The sequence below is a fragment of the Kogia breviceps genome, chromosome 9 (assembly GCF_026419965.1).
Source record: "Kogia breviceps isolate mKogBre1 chromosome 9, mKogBre1 haplotype 1, whole genome shotgun sequence".
Taxonomy (NCBI): domain Eukaryota; kingdom Metazoa; phylum Chordata; class Mammalia; order Artiodactyla; family Physeteridae; genus Kogia; species Kogia breviceps.
The window spans coordinates 42,844,927-42,864,260 of NC_081318.1; the positions used below are offsets into that span (position 1 = coordinate 42,844,927).

The window sequence follows — 19,334 nt, forward strand, 5'->3', positions numbered from 1 at the left end:
TAAATATTTTTTCATATGTCGGGAACTTTATGTACTTCAGGTTTATTTTAAAAATTAAACATTTTAACAGTTATGCCTGATTGCCTGATTTCTAAAATTTTTAAACTTAAAATTCATTTTCAATTTTTGATCATTGATGACCTCTTTATCTACGAATATAACCTGAACGTTAACTATTTTTAGCATGTTATATCTCATCTGCTTAGCTGCAGGACTTTGGCCACTTCCTTTTGTTTTTTATAGGAGGTCATAGCTAGATATGAGGAGGTATGACCTAACTTACCTAACTCACAGCCTTTTCTGTTCCTCAGTGCCTCAGCTCAGGCAAAACCAGGAACCCTGACAGACCTAAAATAATCGTGGCAGAGACAGGTTAGCTATCCACCAAATCCTTTCTTTGCCCCCAGGACACACAGAGAGACTACATTTCCCAGTCTCCCTTTCAGCAGGAGGTAGTCATGTGACTAAGTTCTGCCTCTAGGAACATGGGAAGAGTCCATATGTACCATTCCCAGGCCTGGCTCAGATAAACCCCCTGAGTAATCCTTCGCTCTCTCTTCCCCCCTCCCCAGACTGCTGGATGCTGATGCTAAGCAATACCTTAGCAGCCATCTGTTAAGAGTGGTAGAATCTCCATCTGCTCAAGTTTCTGAATGACTGTGTATCCATCCCTTTGACCTTTACTGTTAATTGGACTTTAATTGAACAAGAAACAAACTTCTATTTTAAGGCTTCTGTATTTGGGGGTTTCTCTGGTATAGCTGCTAGAGTTTCCTTAACTAAAGCTGAAATTGGTGCTTCATATGCAGCGCTATCATAACACAAACCTAAAACGTGGCATTGGCCTAGTGAGCAGGCAGCAGGTAATAAGGAAACTGATAGGGAAAGCTGGGACACTAGCGATGCATTGGATAGAACTGTTATATATGATGATTGGGAAGGCAGATTGTGTGCCTACTGAGACTGGACCCCCAGGGAGGGTACAAGGGTGGTGTGGAGTTAGGACTCTCCAGAGAAACAGAACCAATAGGATATATATATGTGGAAATTTGTAATAGAAATTGACTCATGCAGTTATGGAGGCTGAGAAATCCCAGAATCTGCTGTCTGCAAGCTGGAGAACCAGGAAAGCTGGTGGTATAATTCAGCCCAAAACCAAAGGCATTTTCATGGGAGAAATACCAGGGGAGATGATGGTATAAGTCTAAGTCCAAATGCTGGAGAAACAGGCAACCAATGGTGTAAATCTCTAAATCCTAGTCTGAAGTCCCAAGAATCAGAAATGCTGATGCACGAGAGCAGGACAAGATGGATGTCCCAGCTTGAGCAAATTTACACGTGCTTTGCCTTTTTATTCTATTCAAGCCTTCAGTGGATTGGATGATTCTCACTGGCTTTACTTAGTCAGGTAAGGACAATCTTCTTTACGTAGTCTACAGATTCAAATGCTTCCAGGAATGCACTCCAGACACACCTAGGAATAATGTTTTGCCAGCTATCTGTCTAGGGCAATCAAGTTGACACAAAATTAGCTCCACAGTTGATAAACATAATGTTAATAGTGTGTGTTGATTGCAACCAGCTGTGTTTAGCAAAGTATTAGAAAAAAGAGATGAACTCAGACAAGAGTTGGTTGGTTTATGAACAAAAATGAAAGGAAGTTAAAAGAATGTCCTAAAATTTGGGATCTTGTAGAGTTGCAAGGGTCAGTTGCTCCTAGCCCCTCGTAGCACCAGCTATATACTTTGCGTGGCCGGGTACAAAATGAAAATGCGAATGTGTATACCTTCTGAGCGTGCAGGTCTTGTGCCGATGAAGCCTGAACCCAAATTCAATTATTACAGTGAGGAGTTTAAACCAGCAATGAGGGGAAGATCAGTCTAAGGATGTGACCTCCCACCTATTGTTTCAGATGGCCTCAAGCTAGCTTCTATTCAGTTAGGGGAAAGGGATTGGATGAGGAAGCAAAGAAACAAGCCAGACCTGAGAATTCTTTTCAGAAAGACTTTTTGAATATGATTGCTGGCATGTGAAACTGACTGGAAGCAAATAAATCAGAAGTCTACTAAGTTTTTTAGGAATGATATTGCCAGATGAACCATGAGGTTTATATCTTTGTCAATACTTAGAAATAAGAGACTTCAAAATTTTTACCAGTCCTGTGAGTGGAAAATTGTATCTAATTGAAGTTTAAATGTGCACTTTCCTGATTTATCAGTGAGGCTGAGAATCTTATTTTTGGCTATTTCTCTTTTCCCTCCTGTGAAATGTCTGTTTGTGCCTTGCTCATTTTTCTTCTATTTATCTTTTTAAAAAATATATTTGATTGATTTTTAAGAGTTCTTCATACATTCTTCATGCGTTTTCCCAGATTACGTGTTGCAAATAGCTTCTCCCACTTTTGGGCTTGACTTTTAAATATAAATAGAGTCAAATTTATCCATCAGTTTTTTGGTTTAATGTACCTTGTGTCTTGTATCTCGTTTAAGAATTCCTTTATTCTAATGTCATAAAAATAACACCCTACATTTTCTTTAAAAATTTTTAAAAGTCTTACATTTCACATTTAAGTCTATAATTTCCTGGAATGTAATTTTGCCTAAGAATTGAGGTGAAGTTCCAATTTCATTTTTTTCCCTATGATCTTCTGACATGTATCAAGTTCTCATATATGTGTAGGTCTATTTGGGGGCTGTTTATTTTCCATTTTTCTATTGAATAGTGTCAATACCATACTCTATTATAATCATTCTAACTTTATGATAAATCAGTATTTGGTACAGTAAACTTCTACTACCTTATTCTACTTCTCCAGAACTGTCTTCATGGCTTTTTCTTGGCTCTTGAAATTTCCATGTATGTTTTTAAATTGGCTTGTCAAGCTCAATAAAATATCCCATTTCAATTTGGATTGGAACTGCATTAATCTGTAGATCATTTGAGGAGAATTGACATCTTTATGGTACTGAATCTTACTATCCACGAACATGCTATAAGTGTCATTTATTTATATATGTATATATATATATTTTTTTCTTTTCTTTTTTTTTTTTTTTGCGTTACGCAGGCCTCTCACTGTTGTGGCCTCTCCCATTGCGGAGCACAGGCTCCGGACGCGCAGGCTCAGCGGCCATGGCTCACGGGCTCAGCCGCTCTGCGGCATGTGGGATTCTCCCAGACCAGGGCACGAACCCGTGTCCCCTGCATCGGCAGGCGGACTCTCAACCACTGCGCCACCAGGGAAGCCCTATATGTATATATTTTTCATAAAGTTCTTTATGTCTTTTGCTGAAGGTGTTGTTTGCAAAGAAGCCATTTTACTCTCATGTACTGATGAAGAAAGGTAATCAGTGGGCTTATTTCAAGTTTATTTAGTTAGAGGCGAACAGGACTCTAACCCAGTTCCTAATCCGAAGATTTTTCTTCACCTTGTTCTGCCCCATTTAATTGGAAACATGTACTTTGGATATAGCATGGATCACATCACATCTTCCAAGTCATAATGGACAGACTCAGTTATATCAGGTATCTTATACTTCATCTATTTCATGGGTGCACCTCCCCCATCTCCTGCCCCCATGCAATAAATGTTCTGTTTTATAGGAGTAAACACCCCTGGCATCAAGAGCAAGCTCATTTATGAAAGATATAACCTACGGGATTGGAAATCTCATATTCTCTCGCCTTCCATGCACTTGTTTTTGGGAAAGTCCGTATATCATTTATTAAATAGTTCTTTCTTTTCCTTTCTGTCAGCCTTTGAGGGGGAGAAATAGACATACTTGCCAGAAAGAAGAGTGATTCTTAAACTTGAATTTGCAGCCCGTGTTTACGAAATGAGCTTCTGTTCACACTAATCAGTGCTTATGTCCCCTCATTGATGAGCAGTAATCCTGGGGTACTAACACCACTGGAGATCCTACTTACCAGCCAACTCCAGAGCTACTTGGCTGTAATGACAGATAGAAAACCAAGTGAGTTCTGCTTATGAATAAGATATAGAGAGTATACAGGCTTTTGAAACCACCATCTGCCTGCTCCTCATTCCAGAAAGGGGTCAGTGATTCTGATATAAAGACACAGACAACTAAAAAATAGGTGTGATGGACATATAAACTTGTATTAAAGAATAAAAACTGACTGTAGCCATTTCCACCTTTGGGGAGGAGTAATGGCATACTGTATATCAGTGGGAAAATGGATCTCTATGCGGCTTTGTAATATCTCAGAGACTAGAGGATGGGGGAAACCCAAGAGTGCAAGGACTGGAAAATCAAGTAGTAGGGAGAGATGGGGCACTCTGGAGAGAGACAGGGGCCCAACCACAGTGGTGAAAGGCCTGCTGAGAAAAAAGGTGTGGGAGATACCCCGGGTGGTGGGGTAGCTGACAGAATGTGGAAACTTTTCATGACCTCAAACCTAAGGAAAATAAGGTGAATTCCATGGTTTATTGGACCAGGATCAGAGGGAACAGAAGAGCTGTTGGAGGTGAGAGAGTGGGGTAAGAACTCAGAGGGACAGGGAGGGAGGACACAGCAGTCTCCTGAAACTGGCAGAAATCACAGGACAAACGTTTTTTTTGTTTGTTTGTTTGTTTTTTTTCGGTATGCGGGCCTCTCACTGCCGTGGCCTCTCCTGTTGCGGAGCACAGGCTCCGGACGCGCAGGCCCAGCGGCCATGGCTCACGGGCCTAGCTGCTCTGCGGCATGTGGGATCTTCCCAGACCGGGGCACGAACCCGTGTCCCCTGCATCGGCAGGCGGATTCTCAACCACTGCGCCACCAGGGAAGCCCAGGACAAGCGTTTAAAGCAATCTGATTTAAATCTGAAAGTACAGGAAGACTTCATCCTACTTAAACAAAATTAGGTCACCGTTTAGATTTTTTAATATATCAAAACAAAACACTTCGGGAGATGACTCTGGAATAGTGCTCTGAAGCCCAAGCACAGCAGGGAGGCTGGTGAAAGACAGCCATGCCAACAATCCTGTTTGGGTTTTTTAATTTAAAAAATGGTTTGTTTGTTTGTTTTTAGTTTGAGCTCTTTTTTCAGTAATTCACCACCTTCCTATCTGTCGTGTCCTTCTTTCTGAGAGGGAGCTTGATGTAGAGGAGAAAACATAGGCTTTCTAGCCAATCATATGTGCATTTGAATCCTGCTGTGTCATGCGCTACCTATGAAAACAAGCAAATTGCTTTACCCTTGAGCCTGTCTTCCATGTGCAAAAGATAGATGATAATATCACCTTTAAGGGTTCTGTAAGGATTCAGGGAGGTAAAGTATGGAAAGGACCCAGAAGTGGCTGACAGTAAGTGCTCTGTCTGTCCCTCTGTCTTATCAGTCTGTGTTGACAGACTGAACAAACAAATGGATGGTGGCCAGATCATATTTAAGATGGAACTCTGACCCACACTCTGCAGCAACCAGCCCAGGAAACCAACCCATTATCTACAGTAACCAGACCAGGAAGCCAACCTGCTATGTGCAACTCAGACTGGGAGGAAGTCAGACCACTGTCTCTATCTCACAGTCCATAAGCCAAATAAGAACCCCTGTAACAGTCTACCCCAAATAGCCAAGACTTGATAAATGACTGACAGCTTCTTTAATATTTGCCCCTATTTTTTACTTAAAGCCATCCTGAGAAAGCCAAATACACACCCCTAACCCATCACACAGGATGCCATGCTTCTAGTCAGCGCACTTACAGCTTCCACATGCCAACAGCCACCAGTCAGGACGTACTGGAGTCTCTCTCACTCCACTGCCTGCTTTTGTATTTCTGCCAAGAGACTAGTGATGGTGGCTGACTCCCTTGCTATAGCAAGCTTTGAAAAAATAGCTTTTGTCTATTCTCATTTGGTTGGTCTTTGTTTTTTTCCACCATCTCTTTTTTTTTCCTGACTCTTCCCCTGTTATGGACTGAATGTTTGTGTCCCCACAAAATTCATAAGTTGAAGCCCTAACCCCCAATGTGATAGTATTTGGAGATAGGGCCTTTGGGAAATAGAGTTAGATGAGATCACGAGAGCAGGAACCCTATGATGGGATTAGTGCCCTTATAAGAAGAGACATTAGAAAGATTTCCTGTCTCTCTCCTCTCTGCCATTTGAGGAGATAGCAAGAAGGCAGTAGTGGACATCTGCAATCCAAGAAGAGAGCTCTTACCGGGAACAGAACCGACTGGTACCTTGATCTTGGGTTTTGAGTCTCTAAAACTGTGATAAAATAAATTTGTTGTTTAAGCCACTCACTGTGGTATATTGTTGTGGCGCCTGTGCATACTAAAACATCCTCCTTTTCCCTATGCATCCTTCCAACCCAAAGCTCTGGACCTTCCAAAGCCCTCTGGTCCCACTACACTTGATCTGTTCACCATCACACTAGGGCCATGCACTCTGTTAAGTGACAACTCACTTGAAGAGCTCCCCAGGCAATGCAATGATATATCTATATATCTATACATCTATACAGATATGTATAATTTAAAAATTAATATGATTTCCATGTGTAAAATATAGATGATAACTTTTACAAAATGAATATATGTATACAGTCTCAGCGTTGGACCTCTCAGTGTCCAAGCACAAAAAAAAAAAAAAAAGAAGAAAATAAAAATCAACTAAGATTCTACCACTCAGAGATAATCACTATAACATTTAGTACTTGTCCTCCCTGACATTTTCTATCTATCTATCCATCCAGTTATCATCTATCTGTACATGCACTTATATATTCTATTGTATATTATATATTCACACATTTATAAAGGCAACACCATACAGCTTTCTCCTTCTTAATCTAATACATCGTAAACATCTTTCTAAGGCAATAAGAATACTATACAATAATTTTTAGAGCTGTAGTATTTCATTGTATGGCTGTATAATTAAGATGCTTAATCCCTCATTGTAGGATGTTCATACCTTTTTCAATTTTTCCTGATTATAAACAATAATTTGTATATTTTCTTTTCTTTCCCTTAATCAGAAGTTTATTTCCTTATAGCATATAAGGTAGCAATCATGTGTATTTCTTTTTATTTATTTACCTATCCGTCTATTTCCAAATAGTTGGTTAGTTTTCTCAACAACGCTAATTTTCAAACAATCTCTATTTTCCTATCAGTCTGAACTACTTCCTCATACCCTAAATACCTTAGGTTTCCTTTAGAGTTTCTGTCCTGTTCTATTCCCCCTTTCATGTAATTCTATGATTGTTCAACAACTATTTGGTGTATTTCTTTGATATCTGATATAGGAAGGATGCCTTCATCCTTCTTTTTTTTCAGACAAATATTCTGATCTTTGACAATCTCCAGCCACCCACAAAGAATAAAATGGGGCTTCCCTGGTGGCGCAGTGGTTGAGAATCCGCCTGCCGATGCAGGGGACACGGGTTCGTGCCCCGGTCTGGGAAGATCCCACATGCCGTGGAGCGGCTGGGCCCGTGAGCCATGGCCGCTGAGCCTGCTCGTCCGGAGCCTGTGCTCCGCAATGGGAGAGGCCACAACAGTGAGAGGCCCACCTAGCACCAAAAAAAAAAAAAAAAAAAAAAAAAAAAGAATAAAATGAATGCATTTGTGTTTATCCCCTCTGATTACTCTTGTTCTTCTAGAAGAACCAGAGTGCAAAGACTAGACCAGCATGAGGGAGGCACAAAGATCTGTGCTGAGCCACAAGCAAATGATAGATTCTTCATGGGTGGAAAATTTCCCAGTAGCCTGTGAACACCTCCGGGTTATACTCGTCACTCAGAGTGGAAGTTAGCTGCCTGTGACAGTGTCTCCTACTAGACCAGAGGCTGTCAAACATGGATCCACATTAAGATCATCCAAAGAGCTTTTCCAAAGTAATGATGCCAAGACCCCACCCCAGATGAAGTAAATCAGAATCTCTCAGGCAGCAGTTTCTGGGTACTGGTGCATTTGAAAAGCTCCCTGGGAAACACTCTTGTTCAGCTAGGCCTGAGACCCAGTGCACGAGATTGTAGGCTTCCTATAGTCAAGATCCATGCTATTTACTCCTTAGCATTCTTGGTCCTTTGGATCACTCCTGACACGTGTTGGAACACAGCAGAATTGAACTGAATTCAGATGAAGACACCAAGACTTATACATCTCTACTAATTCTCCTAGGGAAAGGGATACAGATTATTAGTGCCCAACAGTGAACTTCTTAACCTTCTCTTGGTTACACTAAAAGAAGTAGCTTCAATGTGGAGGAAAACGAGCTCTGTCTTGGTCCAGTAAAGGTAACAGCTGAAAGTCTGAAAAGAGGAAGACTTAGAGAGAATCTAATCTGTCCCCTCATTTTAACCCCTTGGAGTCCAGAGAGGTTAAATGACTTTGCAAGGTGGCACAGCTCTTAGTGGCACATCTGGAACAGAAATTAGCTCTTCTTACTCCAGGGATTGGTGTTATACCTTGCTGCCCTTGTGTGAGCCTATGTGGGTGAGTATGTATATGTGTGTGCATATGGGTGTGTAAGTGTGTGTGTGTGTGTGTGTGTGTGTGTGTGTGTGAGACTGGGTGTTTCAGTGTGTGCATTTGTGTGTGTACATGGAATGGGAGGAGGTGTGGAAGCTCCATGGGAGCAAAGCTGGTCCCCTCCTTCAGAACTAGTCGCATTAAAGTAACTAGACACCCAGGAACACTTTCTCTTTCGGGCATGTTGGTTTGCTGTGTTCTCTCCAGGCTGTCCTCAGAGGCCCAGCAATGTCTGCCTGGGAAGCAGGGTGGCGTTCCAAGTCTCAGTACCTATTGTGTAGGTGGTGCTCGGCATTAAGGTTTACTGAAGCAGGATTTGGGGAAGGGTTGTAGCTGGCAGCCTCAGGCTCATTCTGCTGTGCGGTGGTGTGCTGGGACAGTGGGGAAGGCATGAACCATGCCTTGACTGTCCTAGGGTCCAGGACTGTTCTGTGGATAGACGGCAGTTTTCTTGTAAATGTAAGCCAAGTAGAAACATTTGTCCTCATGTTTTGCTGAATGTGCGGCTTCCTCCCTGCACTGTCCTCTCTTTTCATCCCAGAGTCCTCCAGGGGGCCTCTGCAAGACCTGCCAGACTAGGGTGACCCTCAGATCCTGGCTCAAAGGCTGCTTCGAAGGACTCTGCTGGCACAACTTGGCCAGGCCCAAAGTCCTCCTTCCTCAGTTGTTAGGGAAGCCACGTGGAGAAAGCAGAGCCTGCCCGGGACAGCCTTCGGGGGTCTAACCAGCCAGCTGGGCCCTGATATAACAGAGCAGGCTTGTTACAACCAGAAAACCCAAGCTCATATTTGCTAGAGGAAAACCTGTACAGAAGCAAAATTAGCTAAGAGTTGGGTAATGCAGATGAGAGACTTACCTGAGCAGCTGGAAATCACTGTCTTATGGGCTTTGCTTTTGACCCAAGTAGTTCTGATCACAATGGCCTAGATGACACTGCAGAAAGGACCAAAGATACTATTAAAATGTCTGTTGGGTTCATACTGTGAAGACCACTCCCAGTTTCCTGAGTGTGAGGTGTGGAGTCAGAGGTCTCTCAACCACAGTCTGCCTGCCTCTGTAGAATCACAGTGGATGGCAGCTACTTCTTTTTTGTAAGCCAGGAGACTTGGACCTCGTGAAGTTAACTGATTTCTCCAAGATAACTCATGTGGTCAGAGGTGTTGTTTGGGGTCAGAAAGATTTAGATTTGTAACCAGCCCTACTACTTGCTGGTTATATGACCTTGATTTTAGACAGGCTTTCATGTGCCTCCATGATTCCCGCCTCGAGTGTTCACATCACTGTGTCATCCTTTCCCCTTGAGTGTGGCTGGACCTGTGACTTGCTTCTAATCAATGCATTGGGGTGAAAGTGATGGAATGTCTGTGATTACATAATTGTGTAGCACCTGTCTTGCTAGTGTCTCTCTGTATTCCTAGCTTTGAAAAAGCAAGTTGCTGTGAATCCTACAGCCCCAGGAAATCAATTCTGCCAGGAGCCCAGGGGAGCTTGGAGGAAGATCCTTCCTCATTTGAGCCTCTGGTGACACCCCAGCCTTGGCAGACACCTTGATGGCTGCCTTGCCTAAGCAGAGGACCCAGTTAACTGTCCAGACTCCTGACCCACAGAAACTGTGAGATAATAAGTGTATGTCTTAAGTCACCAGGTTCATGATAATATGTTACCCAACAATACATAACTAATACACTGAGCGAAATAGGAGGAATGTTTGTGTCCCTCTCCTCTCCCAATTTACATGTTGAAATCCTAATGCCCAATGTGATGGTATAAGGAGGTAAGGCCTTTGGGAGGTGCTTAGATCATAAGGAGGGTGAAGTCCTCATGAATGGGATTAGTGCCTTTATAAGAGGAGACCCCACAGAACTTTTTTGACCCTTCTGCCATGTGAGGCTACAAGGAGAAGTCTGCAACCTGGAGGACAGCCCTCACCCAAATGTACTGGCAACCTGATCTCAGACTTCCAGCCTCCAGAACTGTGAGAAATACAGTTGTGTTGTTTAGAAGTCACCTACTCTGTGATATTTTGTTATAGCAGCCCGAACCTACTAAGACACTGGGCCTCAGTTGAGACTGTCAAATCGAGGTAGTAATACAAACCTCTTAAGAGGTTTATAGGGATCAAATGTGACAATATTTAAAGTGCTATGTACAGGGCTTGAAAATTAGCAGAGGCTCAATAAATGCCATTTTCTTTCCTCTCTTTCTTCCCCAATTTTCACATAATATCACACCTACTTTTACATGATATAATCTGTACCTAAAAGGAAAAAAAAACTGTTAATGACTCAAAAGCATTAGGAAATTTTATATCCTTTGTTCCCTTTGATAAATATAAACATGCATGCCTTTCTTTAATTAGTTATTTGACATTTCTAATTTATTAAGAACCTTAACTAAAAACTTTGAGACAAAGCACTTCTTCATTTTAAAACTGCACTAACTTCCCTCTTGAGAATCACTTGGTTGAAAAAAAATCAGAGTTCTAGTTTGCAGTAGCTGACAAAGCACTAATTGCTTTTAATGATCTTTAGAATATACCTTAATTAATGGCTGTGGTAAAACCCTCCTTATTGATTTTCCCCTGCTCAGAGAACCCCTCTGAGTGTTCCAGGAAATCTTGGGGCCTTTTTGAAGCATCCTCACTCCTTCTCATATACCTGCCCAGGGACTTTTCTGGAAATTGTTTGTCTACACTAAAGAAAAAATGAGAAAGAAAACTGCTAGTGAGTCTATTCTTTTTTTTTTTTTTTTTTTTTTTTGCGGTATACGGGCCTCTCACTGTAGTGGCCTCTCCCATTGCGGAGCACAGGCTCTGCGGCCATGGCTCACGGGCCCAGCCGCTCCACGGCATGTGGGACCTTCCCGGACCGGGGCACGAACCCGTGTCCCCTGCATCGGCAGGCGGACTCTCAACCACTGCGCCACCAGGGAAGCCCTAGTGAGTCTATTCTTTACCCTAAGTTGAATGTTTGTTAGAGCAGGGAAACTTTTTCCCAGGGAAATGAAATACAAGGAAAGATTACAACCACCATCAAGCATTAATTGTGTACTACAATTGCAACCCCGGGGCTTAATTGATCAATAATTCACATATTTATTGACCATAAACCATATGTACAATGGAAAATTAAGAAAGATTTTATGTGTTAGGGGTTTGGGCTTTAGTCACCCCCACCTCATCTCCTTAGGATCAATCAGGCAGGTGGAAAGCCAGTACCAGCTTTACTGTTAGCCAGGAAAACTAATAAGTAAGATGCCTCTTTAGCTTGTTCCCCAAATCCAGACACTTCTCAGGGTGTGACAGTCATGCGTCAGAGAGGACTCTGAATACATTCACTTCCTTCTTCTTGCTGATTTCTTTCATCTAATGAATCAACAAGTTCTATGGACTGTCCTTCAAAATGTCTCCATCACTTGTACCTTCCTCTCCATTCCTGCTCTTCACTATCACTTTGGACCCTTATGATCTCTTTTTGTTTAATATTGACATTTTGATGATTTTTTTTATTGTGGCAAAATAAACATAACATAAAATTTACCATTTTATCCATTTTTAAGTGTATAGTTTGGTGGCATTAAGTACACTGACATTGCTGTGCAACTATCACCATCATGCATCTCCAGAACTTTCTCATCTTCCGCAACTGAAACTCTGTACCCATTAAACACAGAAGTGTGCATTACTTCACAAATTAGTGTGTCATCCTTATGCAGGGGCCATACTGATCTTCTCTGTATCATTCTAATTTTAGTATACATGCTGCCAAAGCAAGCACCCCTTATAATCTCTTGCCTGATTATTTGCCATAGTCTTCTAAACACCTCCACTCTGCTAGCATCTTGAATGCCCACACCTCCCGCCATCAGAACTGGAGCTCTTGGACAGAGCATCATTCCCTGGCTTAAAAACCCTCCAGTGCCTCCACTTTCCTATAAGATGGTATCCAGTCTCTCAAGCAGGGCATCCAAAGTCTCCCACAATCTGTCTCTGCTCTCTTCATCTCTATCATTATCATCCTGCCTCCCTCCCTCTCCAGTGTCTCTCAACACATTTTTTCCATGTGGGCAACAAGAGAAACCAACTAAACTAACCCCGATTCCATGCTTAGTATGTGGTTGACTTTGGGTGAATGTGAGATCCACCGTCTTCCATTTCTCTGTGTCTGCTTTCCTTTCTTCTTGAAAATACATTTATTTTTTTTAGCCCATCCTCCATATATCACTTTGCTGTGAAACCTTTCTGAGCTGCCTCTGTTCTTCAGTGACAGTTAGCTGCCCCTTCCTTGGGGCTTCCATGCTGGTGTAACACTAGGCACGCTGAATTTTGTCTATGGCAGTTGAATCTTAAAGATCAAGCAGACCTAGAAATAGCCCATTCTCAGAAACAGAGCTGAGGAATAGCACCTCCATTCTTTTGGGTCAACTTCTTCCATGTCTTTTCTTTATCTCCACTCCCTAAGCAGGTATAGTTTTTCTTCAAGTTTCCTAGAAATCTGAAAACCTAAGGGTCACTAAGATTGAGCAAAATACCTCTTCCCTGCAACTGGCTGGTTTATTTCTTGATTTTATGGAAGACAGTCCAGTCACAGACCCATTTTCCTTCATTACCTTCATGAAGGCAGCTCCTGGCGGTGGGAGAATGTGAGAGTCCAAGCCAGAGGAAGACCTTTCAAGTGGCATTAAGTACTTAAGAGGATGCCTGAGGCCAGTTCCTGAGTCTTGCTTCTGGATTGTGTATGAGGAGTGTCAGGAAACAGAACAAAAATTCTCTCTGTCCTCAAAACACATGGAAAGCATTCCACTCAGACTGAATGTGCCCCCTTCACAAATGCTGCAGGACTCAGCACAGGCCTGGGGGCTTGAAGGATGCTCATCACAGTCTTGGAGCCACAGACTCCATCTCTTCCTCCACCTTTGCCTCATTTGGGGGCCTGAGGATGATGTCCGGTTGTTCTCTGAAGTTCTCATTAGAGGCCAAGCACAGGGAGGGGGAGTAGGTGGAGCTGATGCTTCACTTAGCACGATCCTTTTTACTCTTCTCCCAGCAGGGGCTTAAGGATGCCCCCTGACCCAAAGTGTCTCTCCCCTTTATTAGTTAATTTCACTAATACTAATGCTATGAAGATAAAATATAGGGAGATACAAGAGTATATAATAGAAGACTTGACTTGTTCTGGGGGTCATGGAAGCCTTCCCAGAGGAGGTGAAATTTCAGCTAAGATCTGAAGGATAAAATTGATTTTTTAAATGCAAAAGAGGATGATCATTCAGGCAGAGAGAACAGCATATGCAAAGTCGCTGAAACAGGAGGGATCATGTGCATTTGAAGAACTTAGAGAAGGCCAGCATGGCTGAAGCATGGTGAGTAAGGTAGCTTGTGTGCCTTAAGATAAGGATGGAGAGTGAGGCAAGAACCAAATCACACATGGCCTTTAGTGCAGGGTTAGAGGTCTTGTACTTTATCCTGAAACAATGGAAGTCCACTGAATGGCTCTAAACAGGAAAGTAAAATGATTGATTAACATGTTTTTTCAAAGATCAGACATTGTTCAGTGTGTATAATTTGTTTCTATACATGTGTATATGCTGGTATATGAATTGAACAGTCCTGGAAGGGTATATAGCAGGGGTCCCCAACCCCAGGGCCATGGACCGGTAGTGGTGCATGGCTTGTTAGGAGCCAGGCCGCACAGTGGAAGGTGAGTGGCAGGTGAGGGAGTGAAGCTTCATCTGTCACTCCCCATCGCTTGCAATTCTGCCCAAACCATCCCCTCCCTCCCCATTCCCCCATCCCCCCCACCCCTGCCCATGGAAAAATTGCCTTCCACAAAACTGGTGCCTGGTGCCAAAAAGGTTGGGGACCGCTGGTATATAAGAAATTCTTAACAGTGCTACTTCTGAGGAGGGGGACAGGGCAGAAGTGGAAGGAAGATTTTTATTTTTCATTTCATACTCTTTTGTTGCTTAGAACGGGGAAATCTTTCCAAAAGCTCTTCAAAGAGCTCACATTTCATTGGCTAGAATTGGATGACGTGGCCCTTCCTGAACCATTCACGTGCCAAGGGGAGAGGTTGCCTTGAGTGGCTTAGAGTGGAATGGATATGGGAAATTCAAACACAAGCATCTACCATAACCTGGCAGGCTAGTGATAATGGCTTTTTCAAAAGACCTAACTCTTGCCACCCCTCAGGTAAAAATATATAGGGTGTCACTTCCTTCACTGATGCAATGGGTCATCCAACCTTGGCCTTGGACTTCATGTCATGGACAGCGCTGGCTAGGATCTTGGGCCCTTTTACCCACCATGGCCTTGTAGTCCATAGAACTGTACTGACCTCATCTTGGGGCTTTCCCACAGTCTGTTCCCCTTTCCCCAAGCAAAACAAGATGGGTTTTTTTTTTTTTCGTGTAACATAAATCAGTGCTCCATGACAAACGTGCTTTCTTCCTCTTATCCCTTTGCAATTGTCAGCTCTGGATCTTTTAAGCCTCTACCTTTGTCTCACAGAGTAAAAGTGATAGGAGAATGAGAAATCAATTAGGTAGCAAGAAAATAACCATAGCTAAAGTAAAACAATTACAGCAAGGTTATAAACCTTTCCCAGCAACAGTTAAACAGTTGTGTCATGTAAATTTTGAAACAACAGGAGTTGAGTTGACCCAGAAAAACAGTGTACTGCCTTTATTGTCAGTCACTGTGGTTTCAAGTCTTGGGAGCCTGATTTAATTAATGACAGAACAGCTAAATCTTTATCCATACACAGCTCTCATGACAGTTTGCCACTGATAATACAACTCCTTCCTTCCTCTCTTTCCCTCCCTCTCTGCCTTTCTTCCTTCCTTCTTTCCTTTCGCATATATTTATGGAGTATCTACCATATGCCAGAAACTGATCTAGGCACTAAATAACCAGAAATTTCCATACTAAGGGTGTGTGTGTCTATGTGTGTGAGAGAGAGAGAGACAGAGATGGAGTGACATGACACTTCTGTCTGGTTGATGAAGTTCATCAGTCAGGTCTGCATTGTTTATTTAATCAAACATTTATGAAGTGTCCGTTATGTGCTGGGTTTGGAGTCTAGAGATGAAGAGACAAGAGTCCATGTACTCAAGAAATGTAGCCACACTAGCAGGCAGTGACTCTCCCGTGAAGCCTTAATGGCAACACGGACAAGCTGAGGCGGGATGCGGCCTAGGATTGGCAGGGGCAGCTCTGTGTGGGGTTGGTATTTGAAATGAGACAGAAAGAATGTGAATCATTTTGCCAGAAGCAAGGCAGGGTGAGTCTGGAGGAGTGTTCAGGCATAAGGAATGATGTGCACAAAAGCCCAGGGGTGAGAGGAGTGTGGGGTGTCCCAGAAACAAGAGGTGGCTTGTTCTGGCTGCAGTAGTGCGTGCAAGGAGAGTGTGTGAGCAGCTTCTCCAGGAATAGCCACGGAATCTGAAAAGGACCAGAGATCTGTCTTAGCAGATATTAAATGTATATAAAGCTACAGTAATGGAAACAATGTGGTGTTAGGGGCAGAAAAACCACTAACTTAGTTATTTGTGTGTTTTCTCCTTTTCTTAATTATGTCAATCACTACAAACTGGAAACAAAATGAAACCATATTCAAAGTGAAGAAACAAATGACAAACTAGGGAAATTTTTGCAATATATTAAAAAAGAAAAAGTTTATTGCATAAAGAATTCTCTAAAGATAGAGAATAGAGAAAATAAAAACAGAATAAAGTGAAGGGAATAGAAAGCTCAGAAACAATAAGAGCATTTATAATATAAATATGCATATGATAAAATTACCATTTCATACCGTAGAGAAAAGATAAATCATTCAGTAAGTGATATTGGGACAAATGACCCAGCATTAGGGCTTCCCTGGTGGCGCACTGGTTGCGAGTCCGCCTGCCGATGCAGGGGACATGGGTTCGTTCCCCGGTCCGGGAAGATCCCACATGCCATGGAGCAGATAGGCCTGTGAGCCATGGCCGCTGAGCCTGCGTGTCTGGAGCCTGTGCTCCACAACAGGAGGGTCCACAACCGTGAGAGGCCCACGTACCACAAAAAAAACAAAAAACAGAACAAAAAAAAAAATTTAACTTAGATCTCTAATTCATATTACATAAAAATCAAATTAAACATCAAAATCAAATAAAAAATATTTTAAGGTGCTATTTTAACATGCTCTCAACACTGAAATTATTTTCAAATAATTAAAATTATAAATCATTAAAATGTTAAAGTATAGATAAGTTTGTGAAAGGGACAATTTCCTAAGAAAGAAAAGAGATGAAAAAATGTAAAGAAAATTGTGTGTAGATGTGAATACACTAAAATATAAAATGCTTATATATTACAGAAAAGCCATATACATTTCATTCATATTTTCACATGCATTTATATAAAGTTTTGCAAAGTGCTTTCCTATGATTCTTTTTTTAACTCGAGTCATTTGACTTTCTAATTTAGGTATTCATGATTTCTCTCCTTAATTATGTCAGTGTTATTAACTGAAAGAAAAATAAAATCACATTCAAAATGAAAAGGCAAACTAGGGACAAACTAGGGAAATATCCTAATCGTATAAAAACAAGACAAGTTTTTATATAAAAAAATCTCGAAAGAGAGAGAATAGAGAAAATAAAATAAAATGGAGAAAAATGGGTAAAAGAATACGAATAGGTAATTTACTTAAAAAACAAAAATAATAACGAACATATAAACTGTGTTCAACCTCATCTGTGATGAAAGAAATGCAAATTAAAACAATAGTATATATGTATTTTTGCCTATCAATTTGATAAGAATATACATATATATGTATATATATATCTGTATATAAATGTATCATGCATGAGGGACAATAAAGCATGAGGCATGGTTAATAAAGAGCATGAACACCTTATTTGTGTTGTTTCGTTTGTCTACTCAATCTTGAAATTAAGAATTTAACCTTATCTGAAAGAGTCACTAGCAACAGAATCAAGCTCAGGGTACCAAAGTGTGATTAAGAAAAACAACAACAACAAAAAAAGAGTTGAGCTTTAGCTCTGAGAGAGATGAAATTATAGCAACTTATCCCTCGACTAGCTGGCAAACAAATTCTTCACAAAACTCCATCTGGGCCTGGTCTTGGTTCAAGAAGTGGGGAGTTGCTATGCTGCATCCCCCAGAGAGAAGCTTTCTCTCCCACAGAAGCCTGACCATGGAAGAGGAAGAGAGAAGATGATGACTGAGTAGGTAGGAAATGCTCCAGGGAAGCTCAAGGACAGACAGAGCAAGGTCACTCTGAATTTTCATGGTTCTACCCCAGCTGGAAGAAAGGAGCAAGCAGCAGGATTTACTGAGGCCTTTGTCTGACAAGGGCTGAGTGATTTTGAAATCATCCCCTTTAATCATTAAATTAGACTTTGCATTTTCCAAGGACACTACAAAAATGCACAAGTTGGGCCGTAGGCAAGTTGGAGGAGAAGAAGAGGCAGCTCGAATTAATGGGGGAAATTTCAGACAGTGAAAGCCCTGCATGAGGGATCTGGCCAGATAGCACGTTGGGAGCATGTGGTTCACGGCTGCATCAGCCCTGCTGAGCAGGGATTTTGACTGATTTCAGGAGCTGATAGGAAATTAATCAGGAGAGAAGCAGGGACATTTGCTGCCACCGAAATTGACGTGTCAGTTGCCTGTGACGGCATGAGTCACTTCCTTCCAAATACTTTCTTACTGCTGCAACTGGCCTCTTTCCTCTTCCATGGGCTTCTTTTAATGTGGCTGTTACTTGCCTTTGATTGACTGTCTAAATAACCTTCATCTTCCCTTCAGGTTTCCCCCCAGATTCAGCTTGGTGGAGAGGAGAGCAGTAAGTTGAAATACAATATAGATGTTAACTTGTAGATTCAGCAGAGACTACTGGACAATATCCAATCTCAGTAAGGCTGAGGGGCTAACTGTGGGAATCACTCTGCTCCTGTCCAGCTCAACCTCTGCTGCTGATGGAGAGCAAGTCATTTTGCTTCTTTTAGCCCTAAGTTTACTCATGAAAAGTTTAGGGGCTGGACTATGTGGTGGATAACATTTTTCCAGCTTTAGTATCTTAAGGGACTAAAGACGAACAAAGAGCAAGAACAAGAGATTCCTATAATGTCAGAAAACACTTGAAAAATACCCAACCACTTAATCTAAGAAATGCATATTGAAACAATGAGATACCTTTCTAAACCTCTGTGGTCAGCAAAAACTTAATAAAGAAATGATACCACCTTCCTCTGGGTCAGGGGAGGAAAAATGAGAGCTCTTGTTTGCTGTTGGCAGGAATACACATTTTTTAATAGGGCAGTTTATGCATATGCATCAAAAGTCTTAAAATGAGCATCATCTGTGATCTAGCAATTCCATTCGAATGAGTTCTGAGGAAATAATCAGAGACTCATGAATAATTTTAAGTACAAAGATTTTTATCACAGCATTATTTATACTATTGAAACCCAAAGGCTGATCTTCCTTTGCCCAGGACGAATTACGTGACACTCGATGGCAGGCTTGGGGACAGTCAGAAGGTGCAGGATGAGGAAGACCCATATACATACTCAACATGCCAGGTATCTCCCTGCAATTCCTGATCCCATCCACCTGTGCAGAGCCACTCTTTCAGAGATGATCCTGCCATGTGACCAAGGGAGACCCTGCTTTGTCCAGGTGGTTGTGGTCTTCTTTGTTGAAAGACCATCTTTGGCCCACCATTGGCTGCAGGACAAAGGGAACATACTCTGGCTTGGTTCCTAAGGCCCTTCACAATTGAGTCTCACCCCATCCAGAAAGAGCTTATTGCCAACTTCTTTTCCATTGGCACTG

The 19,334-nt window shown here is 41.9% G+C and overlaps 1 protein-coding gene and 1 non-coding gene across 2 annotated transcripts in view; both read right to left on the reverse strand.

Moving 5' to 3' along the window:
• The window catches only part of NPSR1 (neuropeptide S receptor 1), a 152,609-nt gene that overhangs the window by 10,400 nt on the left and 122,875 nt on the right, over positions 1-19,334 (reverse strand). The window contains 2 exon segments of the mRNA XM_059073969.1: positions 9,345-9,421; positions 14,658-14,661. Of these exon segments, the coding sequence (XP_058929952.1) occupies positions 9,345-9,421; positions 14,658-14,661 (81 nt within the window).
• Positions 12,158-12,264, reverse strand: LOC131763131 (U6 spliceosomal RNA). The gene has a single exon (XR_009337530.1). It is a non-coding gene; the product is annotated as a U6 spliceosomal RNA (small nuclear RNA).